Source organism: Gouania willdenowi, chromosome 7 (assembly GCF_900634775.1).
Source record: "Gouania willdenowi chromosome 7, fGouWil2.1, whole genome shotgun sequence".
NCBI classification, from domain to species: domain Eukaryota; kingdom Metazoa; phylum Chordata; class Actinopteri; order Blenniiformes; family Gobiesocidae; genus Gouania; species Gouania willdenowi.
The window spans coordinates 10924971-10942091 of NC_041050.1; the positions used below are offsets into that span (position 1 = coordinate 10924971).

The window sequence follows — 17121 nt, forward strand, 5'->3', positions numbered from 1 at the left end:
AGAAAGTAATCTATTGCTAGAAAATATCCAAAACATGGACTTTAAAAGAGAGTGAAGGAGGAGGTTATATTTAAAGACTTGAAGTGTTCAAAACAACATTGAAACATTTTTGTATGTCAATTTGTAAAGTAAAATTATGGAACAGAATGAGTGTGGAGCTACAACAATGTTTAAACATAATTCAGTTCAAAAACAGGTAAAAATAAGTGATTTTCACAAGGTACAGGAATGAAAAAGGGCTTTACTGATCATTGTGTTTTTGTTCCCACGTTTTAAGTAATACTAATTAGCTATGGACTATTTGTGAATATGTAGATTGTTTGTATGATGATATATTGGTAATTATTTGTATTGTTAGTTTTTTTTTTTTTTATTCCTTTTCGCACATGTGAATTGAGAGGCTTAAGTGTTTGTGAATCAAATCAATGGTCTATTCTGCTGTTGTAATTCATAATAATATTTTTTTTTTTTTTTAAACTAATGTTCTGTTTTTTGAAATAAAGGCATCAATCTATTTATCTATCAATGAATCAATCAATGAAGCCACCCAAAAACAAAAGAGAAATGTAGATGTCACAGCAGAAAATGACAAGGTGAGAAAAGATGAGCCAAGAAGAAATTAAAGTTATTGACAACAAATTATATTCACAATAGATGTATTTTAATAATCCGCATCATAGCATCTTTTTCAAACTGATGTTATACAGTCTGAGTGAGGATGGAAAAGTCAGTTATTTTTCCCATTACAAAGCCAACTTTTATAATATAATTGTTGTTCTCTTCACACAACAAAGGGGGAAATAGCGTCAATCTTATGGATCTCATTCTATAAACCCATTGCCAAAGAGACATTTTGAATTTCATGCATCTATTCTCTCACACTGTGTTTTGGGTATAAATCCTGTCAAATGTGACCTTGTCTGCCCTCATCATCTTTAATGCCTCTCGGTGTTTGATGGGAAAGAGAAGCGGTTGATGCTGGCATCACCACTCAGTCACGCTATACAGATCTACTACGCACAAGGCAGCCAGCTTTGATTCACTCTTTGGGGTCTAATGCAATAAACATGCAGCGGTGCTCCGCGGGCTGTGCCCCCCGGCATATACGGACAGATAGAGCACCAGCAGCTTTAACAAACTCACAGACAGACAGACAGACAGACAGGAGGCTTGTCTCCGTATCGGACTGACGGGATTTAAGAGGAACAGACTGAGGCTAGACAGGCAGGCTGGGGCTGGTCATCATTTAAAGTGATGTGCTTTATACTATTCCATAAAGTGCAGAGTGCCTCACAGATATGTTCCACAGATTAGCCGGGGTTGTTATCATCAAGATAGGATGTGATTGTCAGAGTGAGTGCGTGACGGTGCCTGTGGGATTAAACCTCCTGGCCTCGCTGCTGTCGCGTTTGCTTTCCAACGTTGCCTTTAGTGAGCGGAGCAGACAGGCAAACATGGTGGTAACTGTATGTCAACAACCCTCAGCCTCCAGAGGTTACACTCGTCTATATGAGGAGGGCTGTACCAATCTGTCATGAGAGATCGGGGCAAAGGGGAGATGAGATTGTTTAGACTAACAGCAATGGTGACTGCATGCTACTGCTGCTGCTGCTGCTGCATTAGGGTTTTCACCATCTCTGAGTCACATCAGGAGCAGATGTTCCTTGTCCTGCAGACTTCCTGCTGGCTTTGTCAATAAAAAAAACAAAGTGTCTATTTGTACGGTTGCCGTACGGACAAGCCCCGGTGCTATTGGTACGGTCACCGAAGTACGTAGCGTCTTAGGGTTAGGGTTAGTTTAGGGTAAAGTTTAGTCTTAGTCACTTGGGTTAGGGTTAGGGTTAGGTTTAGGTTTAGGGTAAAGTTTAGTCTTAGTCACGTGGGTTAGGGTTAGTGTTAGGTTTAGGGTCAAGTTTAGTCTTAGTCACGTGGGTTAGGGTTAGTGTTAGGTTTAGGGTAAAGTTTAGTCTTAGTCACGTGGGTTAGGGTTAGTGTTAGGTTTAGGGTAAAGTTTAGTCTTAGTCACGTGGGTTAGGGTTAGGTTATAATCCAATATTGCAACAATTTTTAGGGTTAGGATTAGGGTCAAGGTAAGGTTTAAGTTTAGGGTAAGGTTTAGTCTTAGCACTGCGTACGGATAGAATGTCATTATATTGATATGACAACATTACGGATAGCCATTGCCATTAAAAAAAGGAACTTATAACCAGTGTTGCGAGCAGGGTTGGGGTCAATTACATTTTGAAATTACAATTTTGTCGTCATTATCCATGTTCAATTACAACTCAATTAAGATTACGATGACCAGCATTTCTTCCCAATTACAATTAAAATTATTTAATTTTTTCCCTAAAATCAATTACAATTACATTCTCAATTACTGAAATTCAATTACAATAAATCACAATTACTAAGCCTTAATAAATAAACCCATAAAATGTAACCTTCCTCTTGTGTTAGCGTTCTGTTTGGATTTTTTATAACAGGTCAGTTTGACTGATGTCTTAAATCAGCTACACTAACAATTGTTATCTATCATCGAATTAGTTTCTCATCTATTGTTTACCTTGTTAGGCTTCCTAATCAATGACAATATTGGGCGTCTGAGCCTTTTTTCTGTCAGTATACCCCTCGATAACATATTTTAATAATGGTTTACTTCATATGCCTGTGCGTAAACCATAGAACTAAAACATGGTTTCCTAGTTTTGCTTTTAATTACATTGTAAATGACCATTTTTTGTCACATGTTCGTGACAATTACAAAGTCAATTATCTGAACTCAATTACAATTCAATTACAATTACAACAGCAACATATTTTTTTCATTTACGATTTCAATCATAATTACTCCATAATAGTAATTAATTACCAATTATGTGATTATAATTGACCTCAACCCTGGTTGCGAGTAACACAGTATAACAATTTACTGTAATACACGTATATTTCTTTTTTCAATAACAAAGTAATATAGTGCAGGGTTTCTCAAATAGGGGTACGTGTACCCTTAGGTGTACGCAATGGCACTACACGGGGTACTTGAGAGAGAGAGAGAGAGAGAGAGAGAGAGAGTGGAAAATGAATAAATAAACTGTCAGTCTTGATCCCACCCCAGGTGTGTGATGGCAGGATATGATATGATATGATATACAGTTTTATTTTGAACAAATGCAATAATACAAAAAAATAATATTACAATAAAATAAAATGTTTTGATGCAGATGGCTTTCCTCCTGAAAAAAACCAAAAGAAAAACAGGGACTTCGAAAGTGAGTGGGCGGAAGTTTAAACTTATTCGTCCCACCCCTTTTTCTACATTACAGTTACAAATAATGCATTTTCAGCATCCTGTTTTCCAGTCATCGCTGCAGTTAATACATTTATTTTGTCTTATCTTTATATGATTTTGATTAAATACATGTTACAATATATGTTAAAAACATATTACACACTTTCAAAATTGTCATACAAAGTAAAGATATGTTCTTTGTATTTTCTTTTAAATTTCCCATGTGGGCTTGCCTGGAGTTTAAAGGGGGTCACTTGAAATTCCTGAAAAATTTAAATAGTTTTTTGAAATTTTTTAATTATTATTCGTTTTTTTTCTTTTTTTTAATTGAAACCCAATTTTAAACAGCTGTTTTTTTCTATACTTTTACTTTGTAAAATATAAATTAAAAAAAAAAAAAATGTCTTTGGGGTCGCCAGAAATGGGGTCACGATCCAAAAACCACTGCAGTAAATAATGTTTCTTTCCACTTTATTTAAAAAATGAGATTCCTTAAAGTGTGTGTTATCACTCGTTTATTTATTATGCTCTTTAGTTGTTTCTTAATAGTTTTCTAAGCAAAATGCTGTCGTCCGACAAAGGGGGTACTTGGATTCAAAAATAAGAGAAAGGGGGTACTTGAGCCTAAAAATATTTGAGAACTGTTAGCATTTAGAATAATGACCAATCTGAGCTTTAACACAGGAAAGAACAAAGGGTTTTGTCTTTGTAGTCCTTTTGCGTGGGTTTTCTTTTGTTTTTTTAGTTTTTAGGCGTTTTGTGTGTTTTTGAATTCATTTTGTCCATTTTCTTGTCCATCTGGTCAATTTCTGTTGTCTTTTTGTGTGTTTTTTAAGTGATTTTGTATGTTTTTGTTATTTTTTTTGTATTAATGTTGTCTTTTTCTGTCTTTCTTTGTCATGTGTGTTTCTTTGCCGTGTGCATTTTCTGTCATTTTGTGCAATTTTGTTGGCATTTTGTGTGACTTTGAAGTCATTTTTTTGTATGTGTTGTTTTTTCTAGTCATTTTGTGTTTAAGTGGTTGTTTAGTGTGTCTTTATTATCATTTTGTGTACTTTTGTTGTCATGTTGTGCATTGTGCTGTCATTTTCTGTGTTTCTGTAGTTTGTGTGTCATGTTGGGCTTCATATAACTTCCAACTTATTGAATTACAATTTTGTTTTGGGGGCCGTATAAAATTAGATCTAGGGCCGCCAGTGGCCTATGTCTCTCCTAAGTTATTCTATTATTTAGACATATAAGATTTTTCTTTATGTTATACAAACTTTTATTTGGTATATAGCCTTTTTGGCTCTAAGGCATATTTAGTATTTTATTTCAATTACATTAAAAATGTATTTACATTTACATTTTACATTTCCAGTCATTTGTTTTATGATGACTGATTGAATGTTGTATTCCTAGAGGATATTTTTGTTAGCCTATGTTTACGCACTGTTTTAAAGCATTGACTATATGTTTACATATATATGTTAAGGTGTTGATGACTGATTCAAAGATCAATAAAATATTATAAGTAAAATGCAAGTGTTCTGTGGTTACATTTGTAGACATTAATCTGTAATGGTATCAATAATGTGATTAGTATTTTAAAATGGCTTCACAAAACTTAAACGTGTGATTAGCTAAAAGTAACATACTGTAAAGTCATGTAACTCAGTTACATTATAGAGGTGCTAATATTGTAATACAAATATTTGATGTTTTTATGCCTGTAACTCGTAATACAAAATGTATTACAATTTTAGAGTAACTTTCCCAACACTGCTAATAACTGTATTCCTCGTATGCCCGTGACCCTGTTATCACTGCGCTACGAATATTAGCATCATCTCATTTGTTCTGTTTGCATAACGCTGTCACGAGGTTAATGGTGACTGAAGCTGCTCTGTTTATTAGCTTCTCCAGACAGATGCAATTATTTGTGCAGTAATTATAATGACAATGGACGCAACTCTCCTGTCACATTTAATACCCGACCCATTTTTCAGCTTACTCGTTGCATGCCAATGGGTGAATAAATCTGACTTAATATTTGACCAAAATGAAGCCTATTTATGTGTCAGAAACCTGTCGGCATGCAATGCCAGTAGTTAGGGCAGTGTTTTTCAACCTTGGGGTCATGAACCCATGTGGGGTTGCCTGGATTTTAAATGGGGTCATCTGAAATGTCTAGTAATTGATCATATGAATCACTGAATTTAAATTTTTCACAAAGTATTATTCTTTTTCAAATTAAAACACAACACACAATGTTAAACAATTTTATTCTGTACTTGCACTTTCTCAAATATGAATTTAGTTTAAATAAAATGCAGTATAATAATAAATGAATAAGTAGTATACAGTATTTTAATGTATTTATTTAGCACAGATCGATTAAAGAAAAAACAACATTAAAGGTGCAAGGAGGGAACAGAAGCCCAAAGGGCTTGTATTAGAGCTCCGCCCCTTTCAATGAACAAACATTTCAGAATAAAGGCTAACAAACAAACATCATGAGAAATGCACAATTAAACTTTGATACATCAGGAAAAATAATATATAAACAAAGTTCACAAAAATCCATATCAAAAGCCAAATGAAAATATTGAACAAAATGAATTGAAAATCAAAAAAGAAATACAAACTTAAAACATATATGCATATACATACATTTACACATGCAAATACAAATCATGTAATCATGGTGGCATAGAGTAAAGTGAGGGAGGGAGTGAAGTAATTTTATGGATTGTAGGAGGACTTATGAATAGATTAAAATTTTAAATTTTAACTGCTTTTTAAAGAGTGAGTAGGAAGATATGGATCTTATTTGGGAAGGTAAATCATTCCGAAGCAGAGGGCCTGTATAGGATATGTTAAACTGATGATGTGATATATGGGTGAAGGGTAGATATCGAGATTAATGTGTCTTTAACAGTGTGATTGTATATTTAGAAGTAAAGGTTTTTTAAAAAAATTAAATATCTGAGCTGGCACATCTTGTCACTTTGTGCACAAATCCTGATTAATCTGTATTTGTAATTGAATCATAACTAATTTGAGAAAGAATAAAAAAGTATTTTGGGTCACTAGAAATTTGTGATATAAAAATGGGGTCAAGATCCAAAAAAGGTTGGGGAGCCAGGGTAACCTCTCGGGCTGGATGATATGGACCAAAACTCATATCTCCATATTTTTCCTCAAAATGGCAATATAGGATATGAGTTTCAACATTTTGAACTAAATTAAGTCTTACCAGGGTTAAATTTCCTGATTAATGCGGCACAGGCACATTTATTTACAAACAACTGCACAATATAGCCACTTTTGGCTTTTTCTCCTATAAGGGACAGCACGTGTGAGTGAGTTCTGCAGTGTGGCTTGGGTCTGGGTTAGGACGCACTCCGAAATCCATCTAACTAAAGCAGCGAATCCTTTAACGAGTATTTTAATATCAAATAAGCTATAAAATATATATCTCAGAGATATGGAAAAATTCTAACGAACGACACTGTGAATAATGTTAAATATTTGTATGATGTGAGTTGTACTGTGTGATTTAATCAATGGAAAGAAGTTTAAAAAAAATACAGATATATCTCAATTATAGGTGAGTGTCATTTTCTATATTGCCTTAATAGAAAACTTGATACATCTTGAATCACGATATATATTGCCCAGCCCTAGTACCATCCAGTATATGTTCATTCTTTGTGTTTGATCCTTATCATCATCTTCATCATCCATGTTTCTTTGCTTTTCAGCGTCCGTTTACCCAGCTCTGGCTTCAATCCCAGTTACATTTCCCCTCCTTTGCGTTTTGCTCTTATCTATCTCAACTACAAACAGACTTGTCTAGTCCTTACTGTTTTTCCAACATGATCAGTCTCTTTAAACATCCCTCTCCTCCTGCATATTGAACAGATACAGGCAGTGATGTGTGAGGAACTTGGTGTTAAAGCTTTGATAATCTATATGCGCTCCACGTCTGAAATATTACCTTTTCTCTGGTTGAGAGCCTCAACACTGAAGCACTCAGTGGTGTCTTCCAGAGCTTATAGGCACTAAAACCACTATCTGTCTCATCAGAGGAGGCGGCTGCTTGACAAGTGGAGCGATGAAAAGTATTAGAAGGTGCCAGCGAGGTGTGACAAGGCAGGGAGTGGAAGCTTTACAAGAGCAAGCCTTTTCTGTTTCCCCATGGCGCAGCCGATCTGGCAGCAGCAGCTCGCTGGCGTTTTCTCCCCCCCCCCAGACGCTTTCTGCTGTCACAACAGAGTCATAGGTCAGGGTGGAGGTGTCAGGGGGAGGATTAAGCCCGGTGTCACCTTCTTTAGCACTCAGAGGGAAGGCCAAAGGGTAGAAACAAACACTGACACTTGGGAGGGAAACAGGCACTGAAGAAATAAGCTGCCCTGCACAGAGACTGATTTCTGTTTTGAATCGAAGCAAAAGGGGGGACGGCAGGATCCAAAAGAGAATGTTTTGTGTGGTTTGAGTGTAAAGAGAAAGAAACAGCTGAATTTCAACCACACAAGTTGGAGGAAAAAAAAAACACTAACTCTGCCATATGACAATCTAAACCCAGCTGTTAGCGTATTAAGGCTCATTTCAAACGGTTGTCAAAAATGAAAATACACATATTGTATCAAGACAGCCTTGGAGATGTTGGCAATTTGTTTGTAACAATGATTGATTGGCCCATAAGTGAAAAACTGATGTTTAAATATACAATGTTTGCATTGACTGATTGCTTGCATGAGAGCATAATTCTAAATCCTATCAAATAATTGCGTTTTTGAGCTAAAATTCTGATATTTTCCAAACTTCATCTGCCATGACTTCAAAATGTTGTCATTTTTTTTTTTAAATGTATTTAACAAGAATTTCAAATCAAATCAATCTTTATTTATAAAAAGCACTTTTTATACAATGAAATGAATGCAGCTCAAAGTGCTTTTAGGAAGTTAAAAAACACCCATCTCTTACAAACCCCATCCACCACACAGACACACAGGTGAAAATAAAGACGACATATGGCACATGGCTTTGAAAGCATATGTTTAGATATCCATTTTGATGCACTGTATTTTTGATCAACTTAAAATCTGTGTGGATCGTTTGTGTTGGACAGTCTAAAGATGCTGTAGCAGGTTTGGTGTCAATTGAGTATAAATTGTGGTAGGAAACACAGTATTGGACTCATATTGGAAATCTACAATGTTTTTTTGGTATTGGGGCCACATTTTGGTGAAAGTTACAAATCTGTAGTACATTTGGTTGATTGTGAATTTCGAAACCTTTGAAATTTAGAGGCTAACTGTAGCGCCACCTTTAGAACGATTGGCCTGTTTATGCTGCTGAGGCAATCTGGCATGGAACTGGACCTTTGTGCCAAATTTGGTGATTGTTCATTCATGAAAAGTATTATTTCCTCAGAAGAAGAAGAACATGCAAGATAACAAGGTTTTTGGCAGCTTAGGTTGCCTGGCCACTAAATATAAATATGAAAGCAACATCATTTTGAGGATTTGGTGTCCAGAAAAGCATGGCTGAGAGGATGGCAGAGGGCGCAGTGGGTGGGGCGAGGGGTGTCTGGCGTGGCTGGTGGTCTGTTGGACTGGCTGACGTCTCTGTCTTCCTCCTCTCTCCCGGCAGTTCATGGCATCAAGTGGACTTGCAGCAACGGGAACAGCAGCTCTGGCTTCTCTGTGGAGCAGCTAGTGCAACAGATTCTGGACAGCCACCAAACTAAGCCACCTCCCCGGACCCACAACTGCCTCTGCACTGGCACCCTGGGTAAGGGCTTAGAGGGTGGGAAGAAGGAAACCCTTATAGTGAGAGCTAAAAGAACTCGAAACTACTTTAATAGGAGATCAGTTTGCATTGGCTGTGTATGGAAACTATAGGTTAGTGAGAGTTTAATCTGATACAGTATATTTAACCCAATGAAAAGAGCCGATTACTGAAGAACTAACCAAACCCAATTAACCCCTACTGACATTTTTGTTGGGGTTTTTTTTCCCCCAGGAAAAAAGTCATGCAAAACATCCATTTTCCCTCAGACCTGAAAAGCCTGAAAAATCCAATACAAATTCTGAATTCTTCCTCATGCCTACTGAGTATTCCTGAAAAACCAAAGCCAGTGAGAAATTCATGACTCAGTCTCATTCTACTACACATCCCAAACACAGTTTTTTGGTTTTATCACAGCAGAATTTAGTTTTTAATGGTGGCTTATTGAGTATTCTGCTATGTTGGGTGGTGACCCAGTTATTGAATAATGGAGATGGTCGGCATCCATGGCTCATTCATTATAACTAGGTGTAAAATATAATTGCATGCATGGTTTTTATTTTCTGGATAGCAGTTTCATGTCACAGCAGGAAGGCAGGTACCTTTGTTGTGTAGACTTCCATGTTGACCCCGTGCTTGGGTCGATTTGCTCGAGGTTACCTCCCTCAGTCCACAAACGTGTTGGGTTCATTGGACTCCCACATATTGGCAGGATGGGGGAATGGTGTGTGAATGTGATGCAGCAACTTTCATAATCTCCAATAAAGTAGGTCTAAATTATGAATTCATTCATTTTAGTTTTTCTTCTTATAATAGTCATATACTGTAAATAAATTCCTAAAATCGAATTACCTGTGCCATATTTGCTTAAATATCTGTAATAGTTTGATAACCTCCAACATATTTGGAAGGATTTTATAGTGAAAAAAAAGACCACTTTTAATTTTATTGGTGCCATTTTATGTCAGTAGCTGAAAAACAGTTTTTTTCTTTGAAAAAGGATATCAAGTGACTCAGTATGTAAAAAAAAAATCATAAATGTTTCCAAGTGTCCCCTGCAACATGTTCAAATACCCCTGGTTTTATAGTAACTAGAGTTTATTATTTTCACTAGTTTTTATTTGTTTGTTTTTCTAGTAGCAGGATTACCTCAAATGTAATAAACGGATTTTGACACTATTTTAACCAAAGATAGACCTTACGCCGTGGAAAATTCCATTGAATTTATGAGGGGATCCGGGTCAATATACTGAGTCTGGATTAATTAGAAAAAATTAAAAAAAAATCCTTATTTCTCATTATTGTTATTAAATTTCAAAATTAGGAATTTTTGAAAATGATCAAAATTTCAAAAAAATTTATGTTGTTCGTAGTTCACTGATCTTTATGATATTTGACCAAGTTATGTAGGGGTGGTTTAATAATTACCCCACTGAGGGCGGATTCACTAAAGGTTTAGGGGTATTAAAACGTGTGCAAACGTCATTCCACGCGCTAATAAGGGGTACAAACTCCACGGAATCAGTAATTGCACGTCTTCAGCGCGGCAGAATGCACCCTCAATCCATTTAGCACGTTTCCCTCTGATGAATATGTAAAGTAGGTCACTAAAGAGATGCAAATAAATAGTACGACTGGACATGCAGGTGCAAACACACGCAGAGATGAACTGCAGTAAATGTTTACACAAAACACAGCGGATATGGAAGAAAAAAAGGCTCCAGTTAACCTTTCTAGTATAAGAAAATAATTTAAATAAAACAATAGTCAATATTAACATCCACTGAATGAGAAAATGAAGTGTGAGTAAAGTGTGTGTGAGGGAGAGAAAAAGCTGCACTCCACACTAGCGGCGGTGCCGTGCGTGTGTAGAGTCTGGTGTGTGTGTAACACAATGTGGTGCAGAGACGATGCTGTGTGCGCAGAGCTGCATGGATGACGCTCATTGAAATAGGGTGGTCTCCACCACTTCTGCACACGCGCAAATCATTGCTGTAATCTTAATGAATTCCTGGCAGCAGGGGAAGAAACTGCGTCACCAATGGATTTAGGGCCGCACCAGGTTTACCACCCTTTATTTCACATTTTAGTGAATCCACCCCTGAGTTTCATCTGGATCGGATCTGGATTGTGATTTCATTGCGATTATTCGAAAAATGGGGGTGCCCGTACATTTGGACCTACTGTATCATTATTAATGGGGATATACATTTCTTCCAAGCCTTCAAGTGTAAATGATGATAGTTCCATGATCAGGATCACTGATTCAGATAGCTGCTAATATCTGGCAAGGAGGATATTTGGAGCTTGGTGGAGGTTTGTGCTTGTTTACATTAAATTTGTTGAATATAAACACTAATATCATCCGGGCTATCTCGGGGTTAAAACATTAGGCCACTATTTACACCTAACATGGAAATCATTTGAATTGTCAAAATTTAAAAAAACAGTATATAGATTAATATCAGTGTTTGTGCTATTTTTAAATCATAAATATCAACTATTTTTGCTTCTGTGTTTTTTATTCCAGGCGCAGGAAGTAGTGTCCACCACAAATGTAACAGCGCCAAACATCGCATCATCTCTCCTAAAGTGGACCCGCGTTCCGGGGGCTACAGCAGCGCCCACTCTGAGGTGCAGAACAATGACGTGTCAGAGGGGAAGACGGAGCACTCTGCCCACGGCGGAGGGAAAAGCACTGGAGGGGGCGGTGGCACACGGGAGAAGCGTAATGGCAAAGTCCACAAGCCCGTCCTGCTGCACCAGAACAGCACAGAAGTGTCATCTACCAATCAGGTGGAGGTCCCGGACACCACTCAGAACTCTCCAGTCTCCATCAGCAGTGGCCTCAATAGCGATCCAGATATGGCTGACAGCCCCGTAGTGACTGGGATGAGCCACGTGGCCTCTGTCATGTCGGGCCTGACCCAGAGTGTCTTCATGTCAGAGGTTGCTGGAGACCCAGTCTACAGCATGTCTCCCACTGGGGGTCCCAATGCTCATCTGATGGGTGCTGATGCTGCCTCACAGGCACTGGTGCTGTCCGTTACTTCTGATCGTCATAAATTTGCCTTCCCTGGTGGAGGAGTCGGGGAACCAGGAGGCAACGCGTCAGGGGACGGCCTCTCCATGTTGACATCAGCTGGGGTTTCTGAAGAACTGGTGCTGTCCAGCAGTCTGGACTCTGGAAATATCAAGATCCCAGAGACCAACATGAATTTTGACCCTGACTGCTTTCTGAACAACCCCAAACAGGGCCAGACCTACGGAGGGGGTGGACTGAAGACAGAGGGCAACTCCTCCTCCTGTTCCTCCTCTGGGGGCAGCAGTAATGGTACCCTTCAACGATCCCCCACCATGACAGATAACGGCTACACCTTCAACCCAGCCCTGATTAAAAACATAAAAACAGAAGACACGTCTTTTGAGCAACACCTGGCCAAAGAGAGCGGCTACCAGGTGGGGGCTGTGGTGAACTGTGGTAGTGACGTGTCTGTGTCAGCTGGTGCTGGTTCAGGTCAGGGCAGCCTGGGTCTGACTGCTGCTGGCTCACTGCTGCCCTCTGGTGGAGGCTTAAGTCCCAGCACCACCTTGGAGCAGATGGATTTCAGTGCTATCGATGCCAAACAAGACTACACTTCCAGTGCCACCACTGTGAGCTACGGTCAAGCCATGCAACACCAGAACCGTTCACCCAGCTTCTTCCTCCAAGATGGATCTCAGACTGGTCAGACCCAGCAGGGCAGGCCCAGCATGGCCCAGAAAACACATCTAATGGACCATAACTCCCATGACTCTGGAGCTTACATGGGGCTGCAGGTAATAAAAACAGACTCCGCTGGCAGTAACGGACACCTCCATCACCATCATCAGGCCCATCAGAACCCACACAGGGCCAACTGTAACGGAGGCTCCCCAACTGAAGGACCTGGCCAGCCTGGCTCTCTCCAACTGATGCAGTACCAGGCTACCTTCCCTGTGCTGGGCGCTGAGCATGAGGAGGTGGTTGGTCTCGAACAAGCAGGGAATGTAAATTCAGCCCAGACGGGAAACGCAGAAAATGGAGGTGACTCTCTACTCAAAACTGGAGATCACATTCAGGCCTGTGGGGCAGGAAACGGAGAAGGCAGAGGAGCAGAGCACTACCTGCAGCAAGCCTCGGATGGTGGTGGAGGCGGTGCCGGAGGTGCAGGTGAAGGAGTAGCAATTCATAACGGAAACAACAATAATCTGGATAACAACCGCACCCAGCAACAACAACAACAACAACATCAGCAACAAATGCAGCCTCTTCTACAAGGAACCAGCATGGTCCAGGGTCTGTACAACACAGTGGGAGCCCACCAGGGTCTGAGTGCAGGGGGCAGCAATGGTGGAGCAGGAGGCACAGGCATGGAGATCAGTCTGGATCACTTTGACATCTCCTTTGGAAACCAGTTCTCTGACCTCATTAATGACTTTATCTCAGTGGACGGTAGTGGAACGGCCATGTCAGCAGGAGGCTCTCTGTACGCTCACCAGCTGGTTGCGTCTCACGGCACTGATAATCAAAACAGCAATGGCGGACCTCCACAGCAGGGCCAGGAAGACGGAGGTACCAGGGGCTCAGGCTACAGCCCCTCAGAGCTCTGCCTCCAGCCCTGCTGTAGCCCTCAGTCTTTAAACGGAGGAACGGCAGCAGGAGGAAACGCAGCAGATGCAGGTTCTCTGTCCTACATGAATGTAGCAGAAGTTGTTTCAGCAGCTGTAGCTCAGGGAGCGCTTGGTATGCTTCAGGCCACAGGACGACTCTTCATGGTCACCGACTATTCACCTGAGTGGTCATACCCTGAGGTGAGTGACGATGCATATTTGTTTATTTGTCTTGTTTGTTTACAAAATGTAAGTTACTTTTACATGCAAAGTATTTTCAACATTAAATAGAATGACTTTTTTGTTATCATTGATATTTGCTCTGTAGCTCCTTGATAATAAATATTCACTGAATAAACTATTAACAGTTTAAGTAGGAATTGGAAAATGTCAAATGATCCCTAGAACACTATCGCTAAAATTAATAACACCATCTCTATCGCCAGGGGATTTTTACCCTATGTACCCAATATACAGTAATTATCATTAAAAAATATCAAAATATGACAATACATGACAAATTAGAGTTGTGTTCTTTTATTTTCAACTATTCCATGCTTAACAAAATGAACAGAAAAACACTACCATGGGTGGACCATAAAAATATTAACCAAAATTACTGAAAAATTAGAAATATAAGAACAAAAGATTGTTAGAAAAAAAATAATGGAATTGGAAACTTGATCTTCGGTCCACACCCATGTCTGGAGTATTTGAGGCTTCCCTTGTGAAGGCTTAGTCTCTTAGACACATGAACAGCTGCAGAGGAGTGGAACAAAAAATGACACTTTTGATTGTGTAAAAATGATCACCTGACTAAAATATTTTATCACCTTATGAATGTTCTTGGAAACCACCACTTTGTCATTATTATTTACAACTACTGGACTAAATAAAGATAGCATGGAAATGTCAAAACCACTTTTACTCATTGTATTCCTTAGATATAGTCAGTACATACAGTGCACACTATCACTATTGATGGGTAAAAATCACCCGATCATGTGCCTGTAGGAAAAAGTTGGCTTTTTAGTAGTGGAACATTCACACATTCTAAAACATCAGAGAAGATGCTGAAGCTCCCCTGGAACTCAAGACACTCTGACAAACACAACTTCATGAAAATAATGTAATGTTTGTTTGCTTGGGTAAAAATCACCCACCGATAGCGTTGTAGGGTTAAGAAAATACTGTACAAAAATTCATTTTAATCAAAAACATTTTATAATATACCAAATGGATATTATTTGGGATTTAATTTAGAATATTTTGTTATATTAACTCTGTATAGTCATTTTGACAGTAAGTTAGACAATTAACTTAAAATATCCTCCAGTATAATAACAGTATGCAATAATGATAGAGTATGTAACAATATTAGCTGAGTGTTCTAGCAGGTGATTTATAAAAAAGCATCTCATTGATTGGTAAATCGTTGATATAAAAATCAACATCAAAATGCAGTATTGAGAAAGAGCTGAGCAGTGACATACAATTTAAAAAGCCAAGCAGTCATTTGTGCTTTTCTAGCACTTCAAAGACAATAGAATACAAATATTTACCTATAAATAAGATCACCACACACTAAATATAGAACTGAACATTCTGCTTTTTTTTAAGCCATGGCTATTGAATTAACCCCAATGAGCCTTTTTTTTTGCAACCCTTTGAAAACCATAAGATTTGTATTTTACTTTGGCAGTAAATGTAATCATTAACACTAACATCTGAGCATTCATTCACAGGAGTTGGTTACACAGCTGTCAGTGTTGCCAGATTCAGTTCTTTCCTGCTTCATGGGCATTTTGTGGACAGACATAAAGACAGTTTGACTAAATTATGGCTGGTTTGGATTGAGTGAAGCACTTTTCAATCCATCCCATTTCATTGTCTTAGATCAGTGTTTCCTAAGCTTTTCACAGTCCTGTACCCCTTCAGACTTTCACCCTGAATTCATATACCCCCTACTCTTGCACACTTAAAAAACATAATAATGTAATGTCATATACAATGTAGCCTTACAGTGAATTTTACTCATCATGTTGAAGAATAATATATAATCAGAATAACTAGAATATTTGCATTTCCTGAAGGAAACACAGGTGCTGGCCCGCGTTGCACTGCATTAGCTTATCATTGGCATTAGCATTATCTAGAATTAGCTTAGCAATAGAATTAGCCTAGCATTAGCCTAGAATTAACATTGACTTATTATTAGATTTAACCTAGCAATAGCATTTGCATTAACCTAGCATTAGGATTAGCCTAGCATGCGCATTAACCTAGCCTTAACCTAGCAATAGCAATAACCTAACAATAACATTAAACTAGCATTAATATAGCAATAGAATTAGCCTAGAAATAACATTGACCTAGCATTAGCATTAGCCTAGCCTTAGCATTAACATTAACCTAGCATTAGCCTAGCAATAGCATTAACCTAACATAAGCATTAACCTTACATAAGCATTAACCTAGCAATAACAATAACCTAGCAATGACATTAACCTAGCAATAACATATCAATGGAATTAGCCTAGCATTAGCATAGGCCTAGAATTAACATTGACCTAGCCTTAGCATTAGCATTAAACTAGCAATAGCATTAACCCAGCATTAGCATTAACTTAGTAATAACAATAACCTAGCATTAGCATTCACCTAGCATTAGCATTAGCATTAGCCTAGCAATAGCATTAACCTAGCATTAGCCAATGACAATTTACACAAGCCTGGGTGTACCCGTACCCCACTTTGGGAACCTAGGTCTCAGATAAAGTATAATAACACCATTAAGAATGTATTGCTATAATCATAAACTATTTTCAATTATCAGTGCAATGACCCGTGGCTATCATTGCACAAAATAAAAGACACCAGTTGTGTATTTGTTTGAGGAGATGTACCCACTACCCAGGCCAGGACTGTATAGAAGTCACCTTGAATGGCTCGAACTCCTTTAGCAAAGAAAGCTACAATAGCATGGCTGAGTTAAGAGCTATATGTCAATGCTTAGCGCTTTTCACAACAATTCCATAATGATTTATTTATTTATTTACTTATTTAAATTAGTGGAATTTTTCACAATTTACTTTTCTGGGTTTGGCTTTAGGCGAGTGTGTGCCATATACACTACCGTGGACGGTACATCAAAGCAGGGTAAAAAAAAATATATTTTCAGATAACCTTGATTAGAACCTTGCATTAGGTTTTAGTATCCAGAAGATAATTTAAGAAGACATTTGGAAGAAAAGAGATGTTTTAGACTCGAGGTTGCACAAGCTTCTCAAAGTTTCCTGGAAATTGACTAATGACATATAGATTATACACACATAACATCATGAAAAATGAAGGTTCATAGATTCCACTGAACCGTTGTGATGACCTTAATCAAGCAGATTTTGAAGGGAAGCAGA

The 17121-nt window shown here is 38.3% G+C and overlaps 1 protein-coding gene across 11 annotated transcripts in view; it reads left to right on the forward strand.

The window, feature by feature from the left end:
* Positions 1-17121, forward strand: part of camta1a (calmodulin binding transcription activator 1a) — a 451486-nt gene that overhangs the window by 397287 nt on the left and 37078 nt on the right. For 9 of the 11 annotated variants that reach the window (XM_028452382.1, XM_028452379.1, XM_028452383.1 and 6 more), the window contains 2 exons: positions 8936-9076; positions 11604-13906. In XM_028452382.1, the coding sequence (XP_028308183.1) occupies positions 8936-9076; positions 11604-13906 (2444 nt within the window). The remainder of the gene's footprint in view (positions 1-8935; positions 9077-11603; positions 13907-17121) is intronic. The other 2 variants (XM_028452384.1, XM_028452389.1) reach the window with 1 other exon arrangement.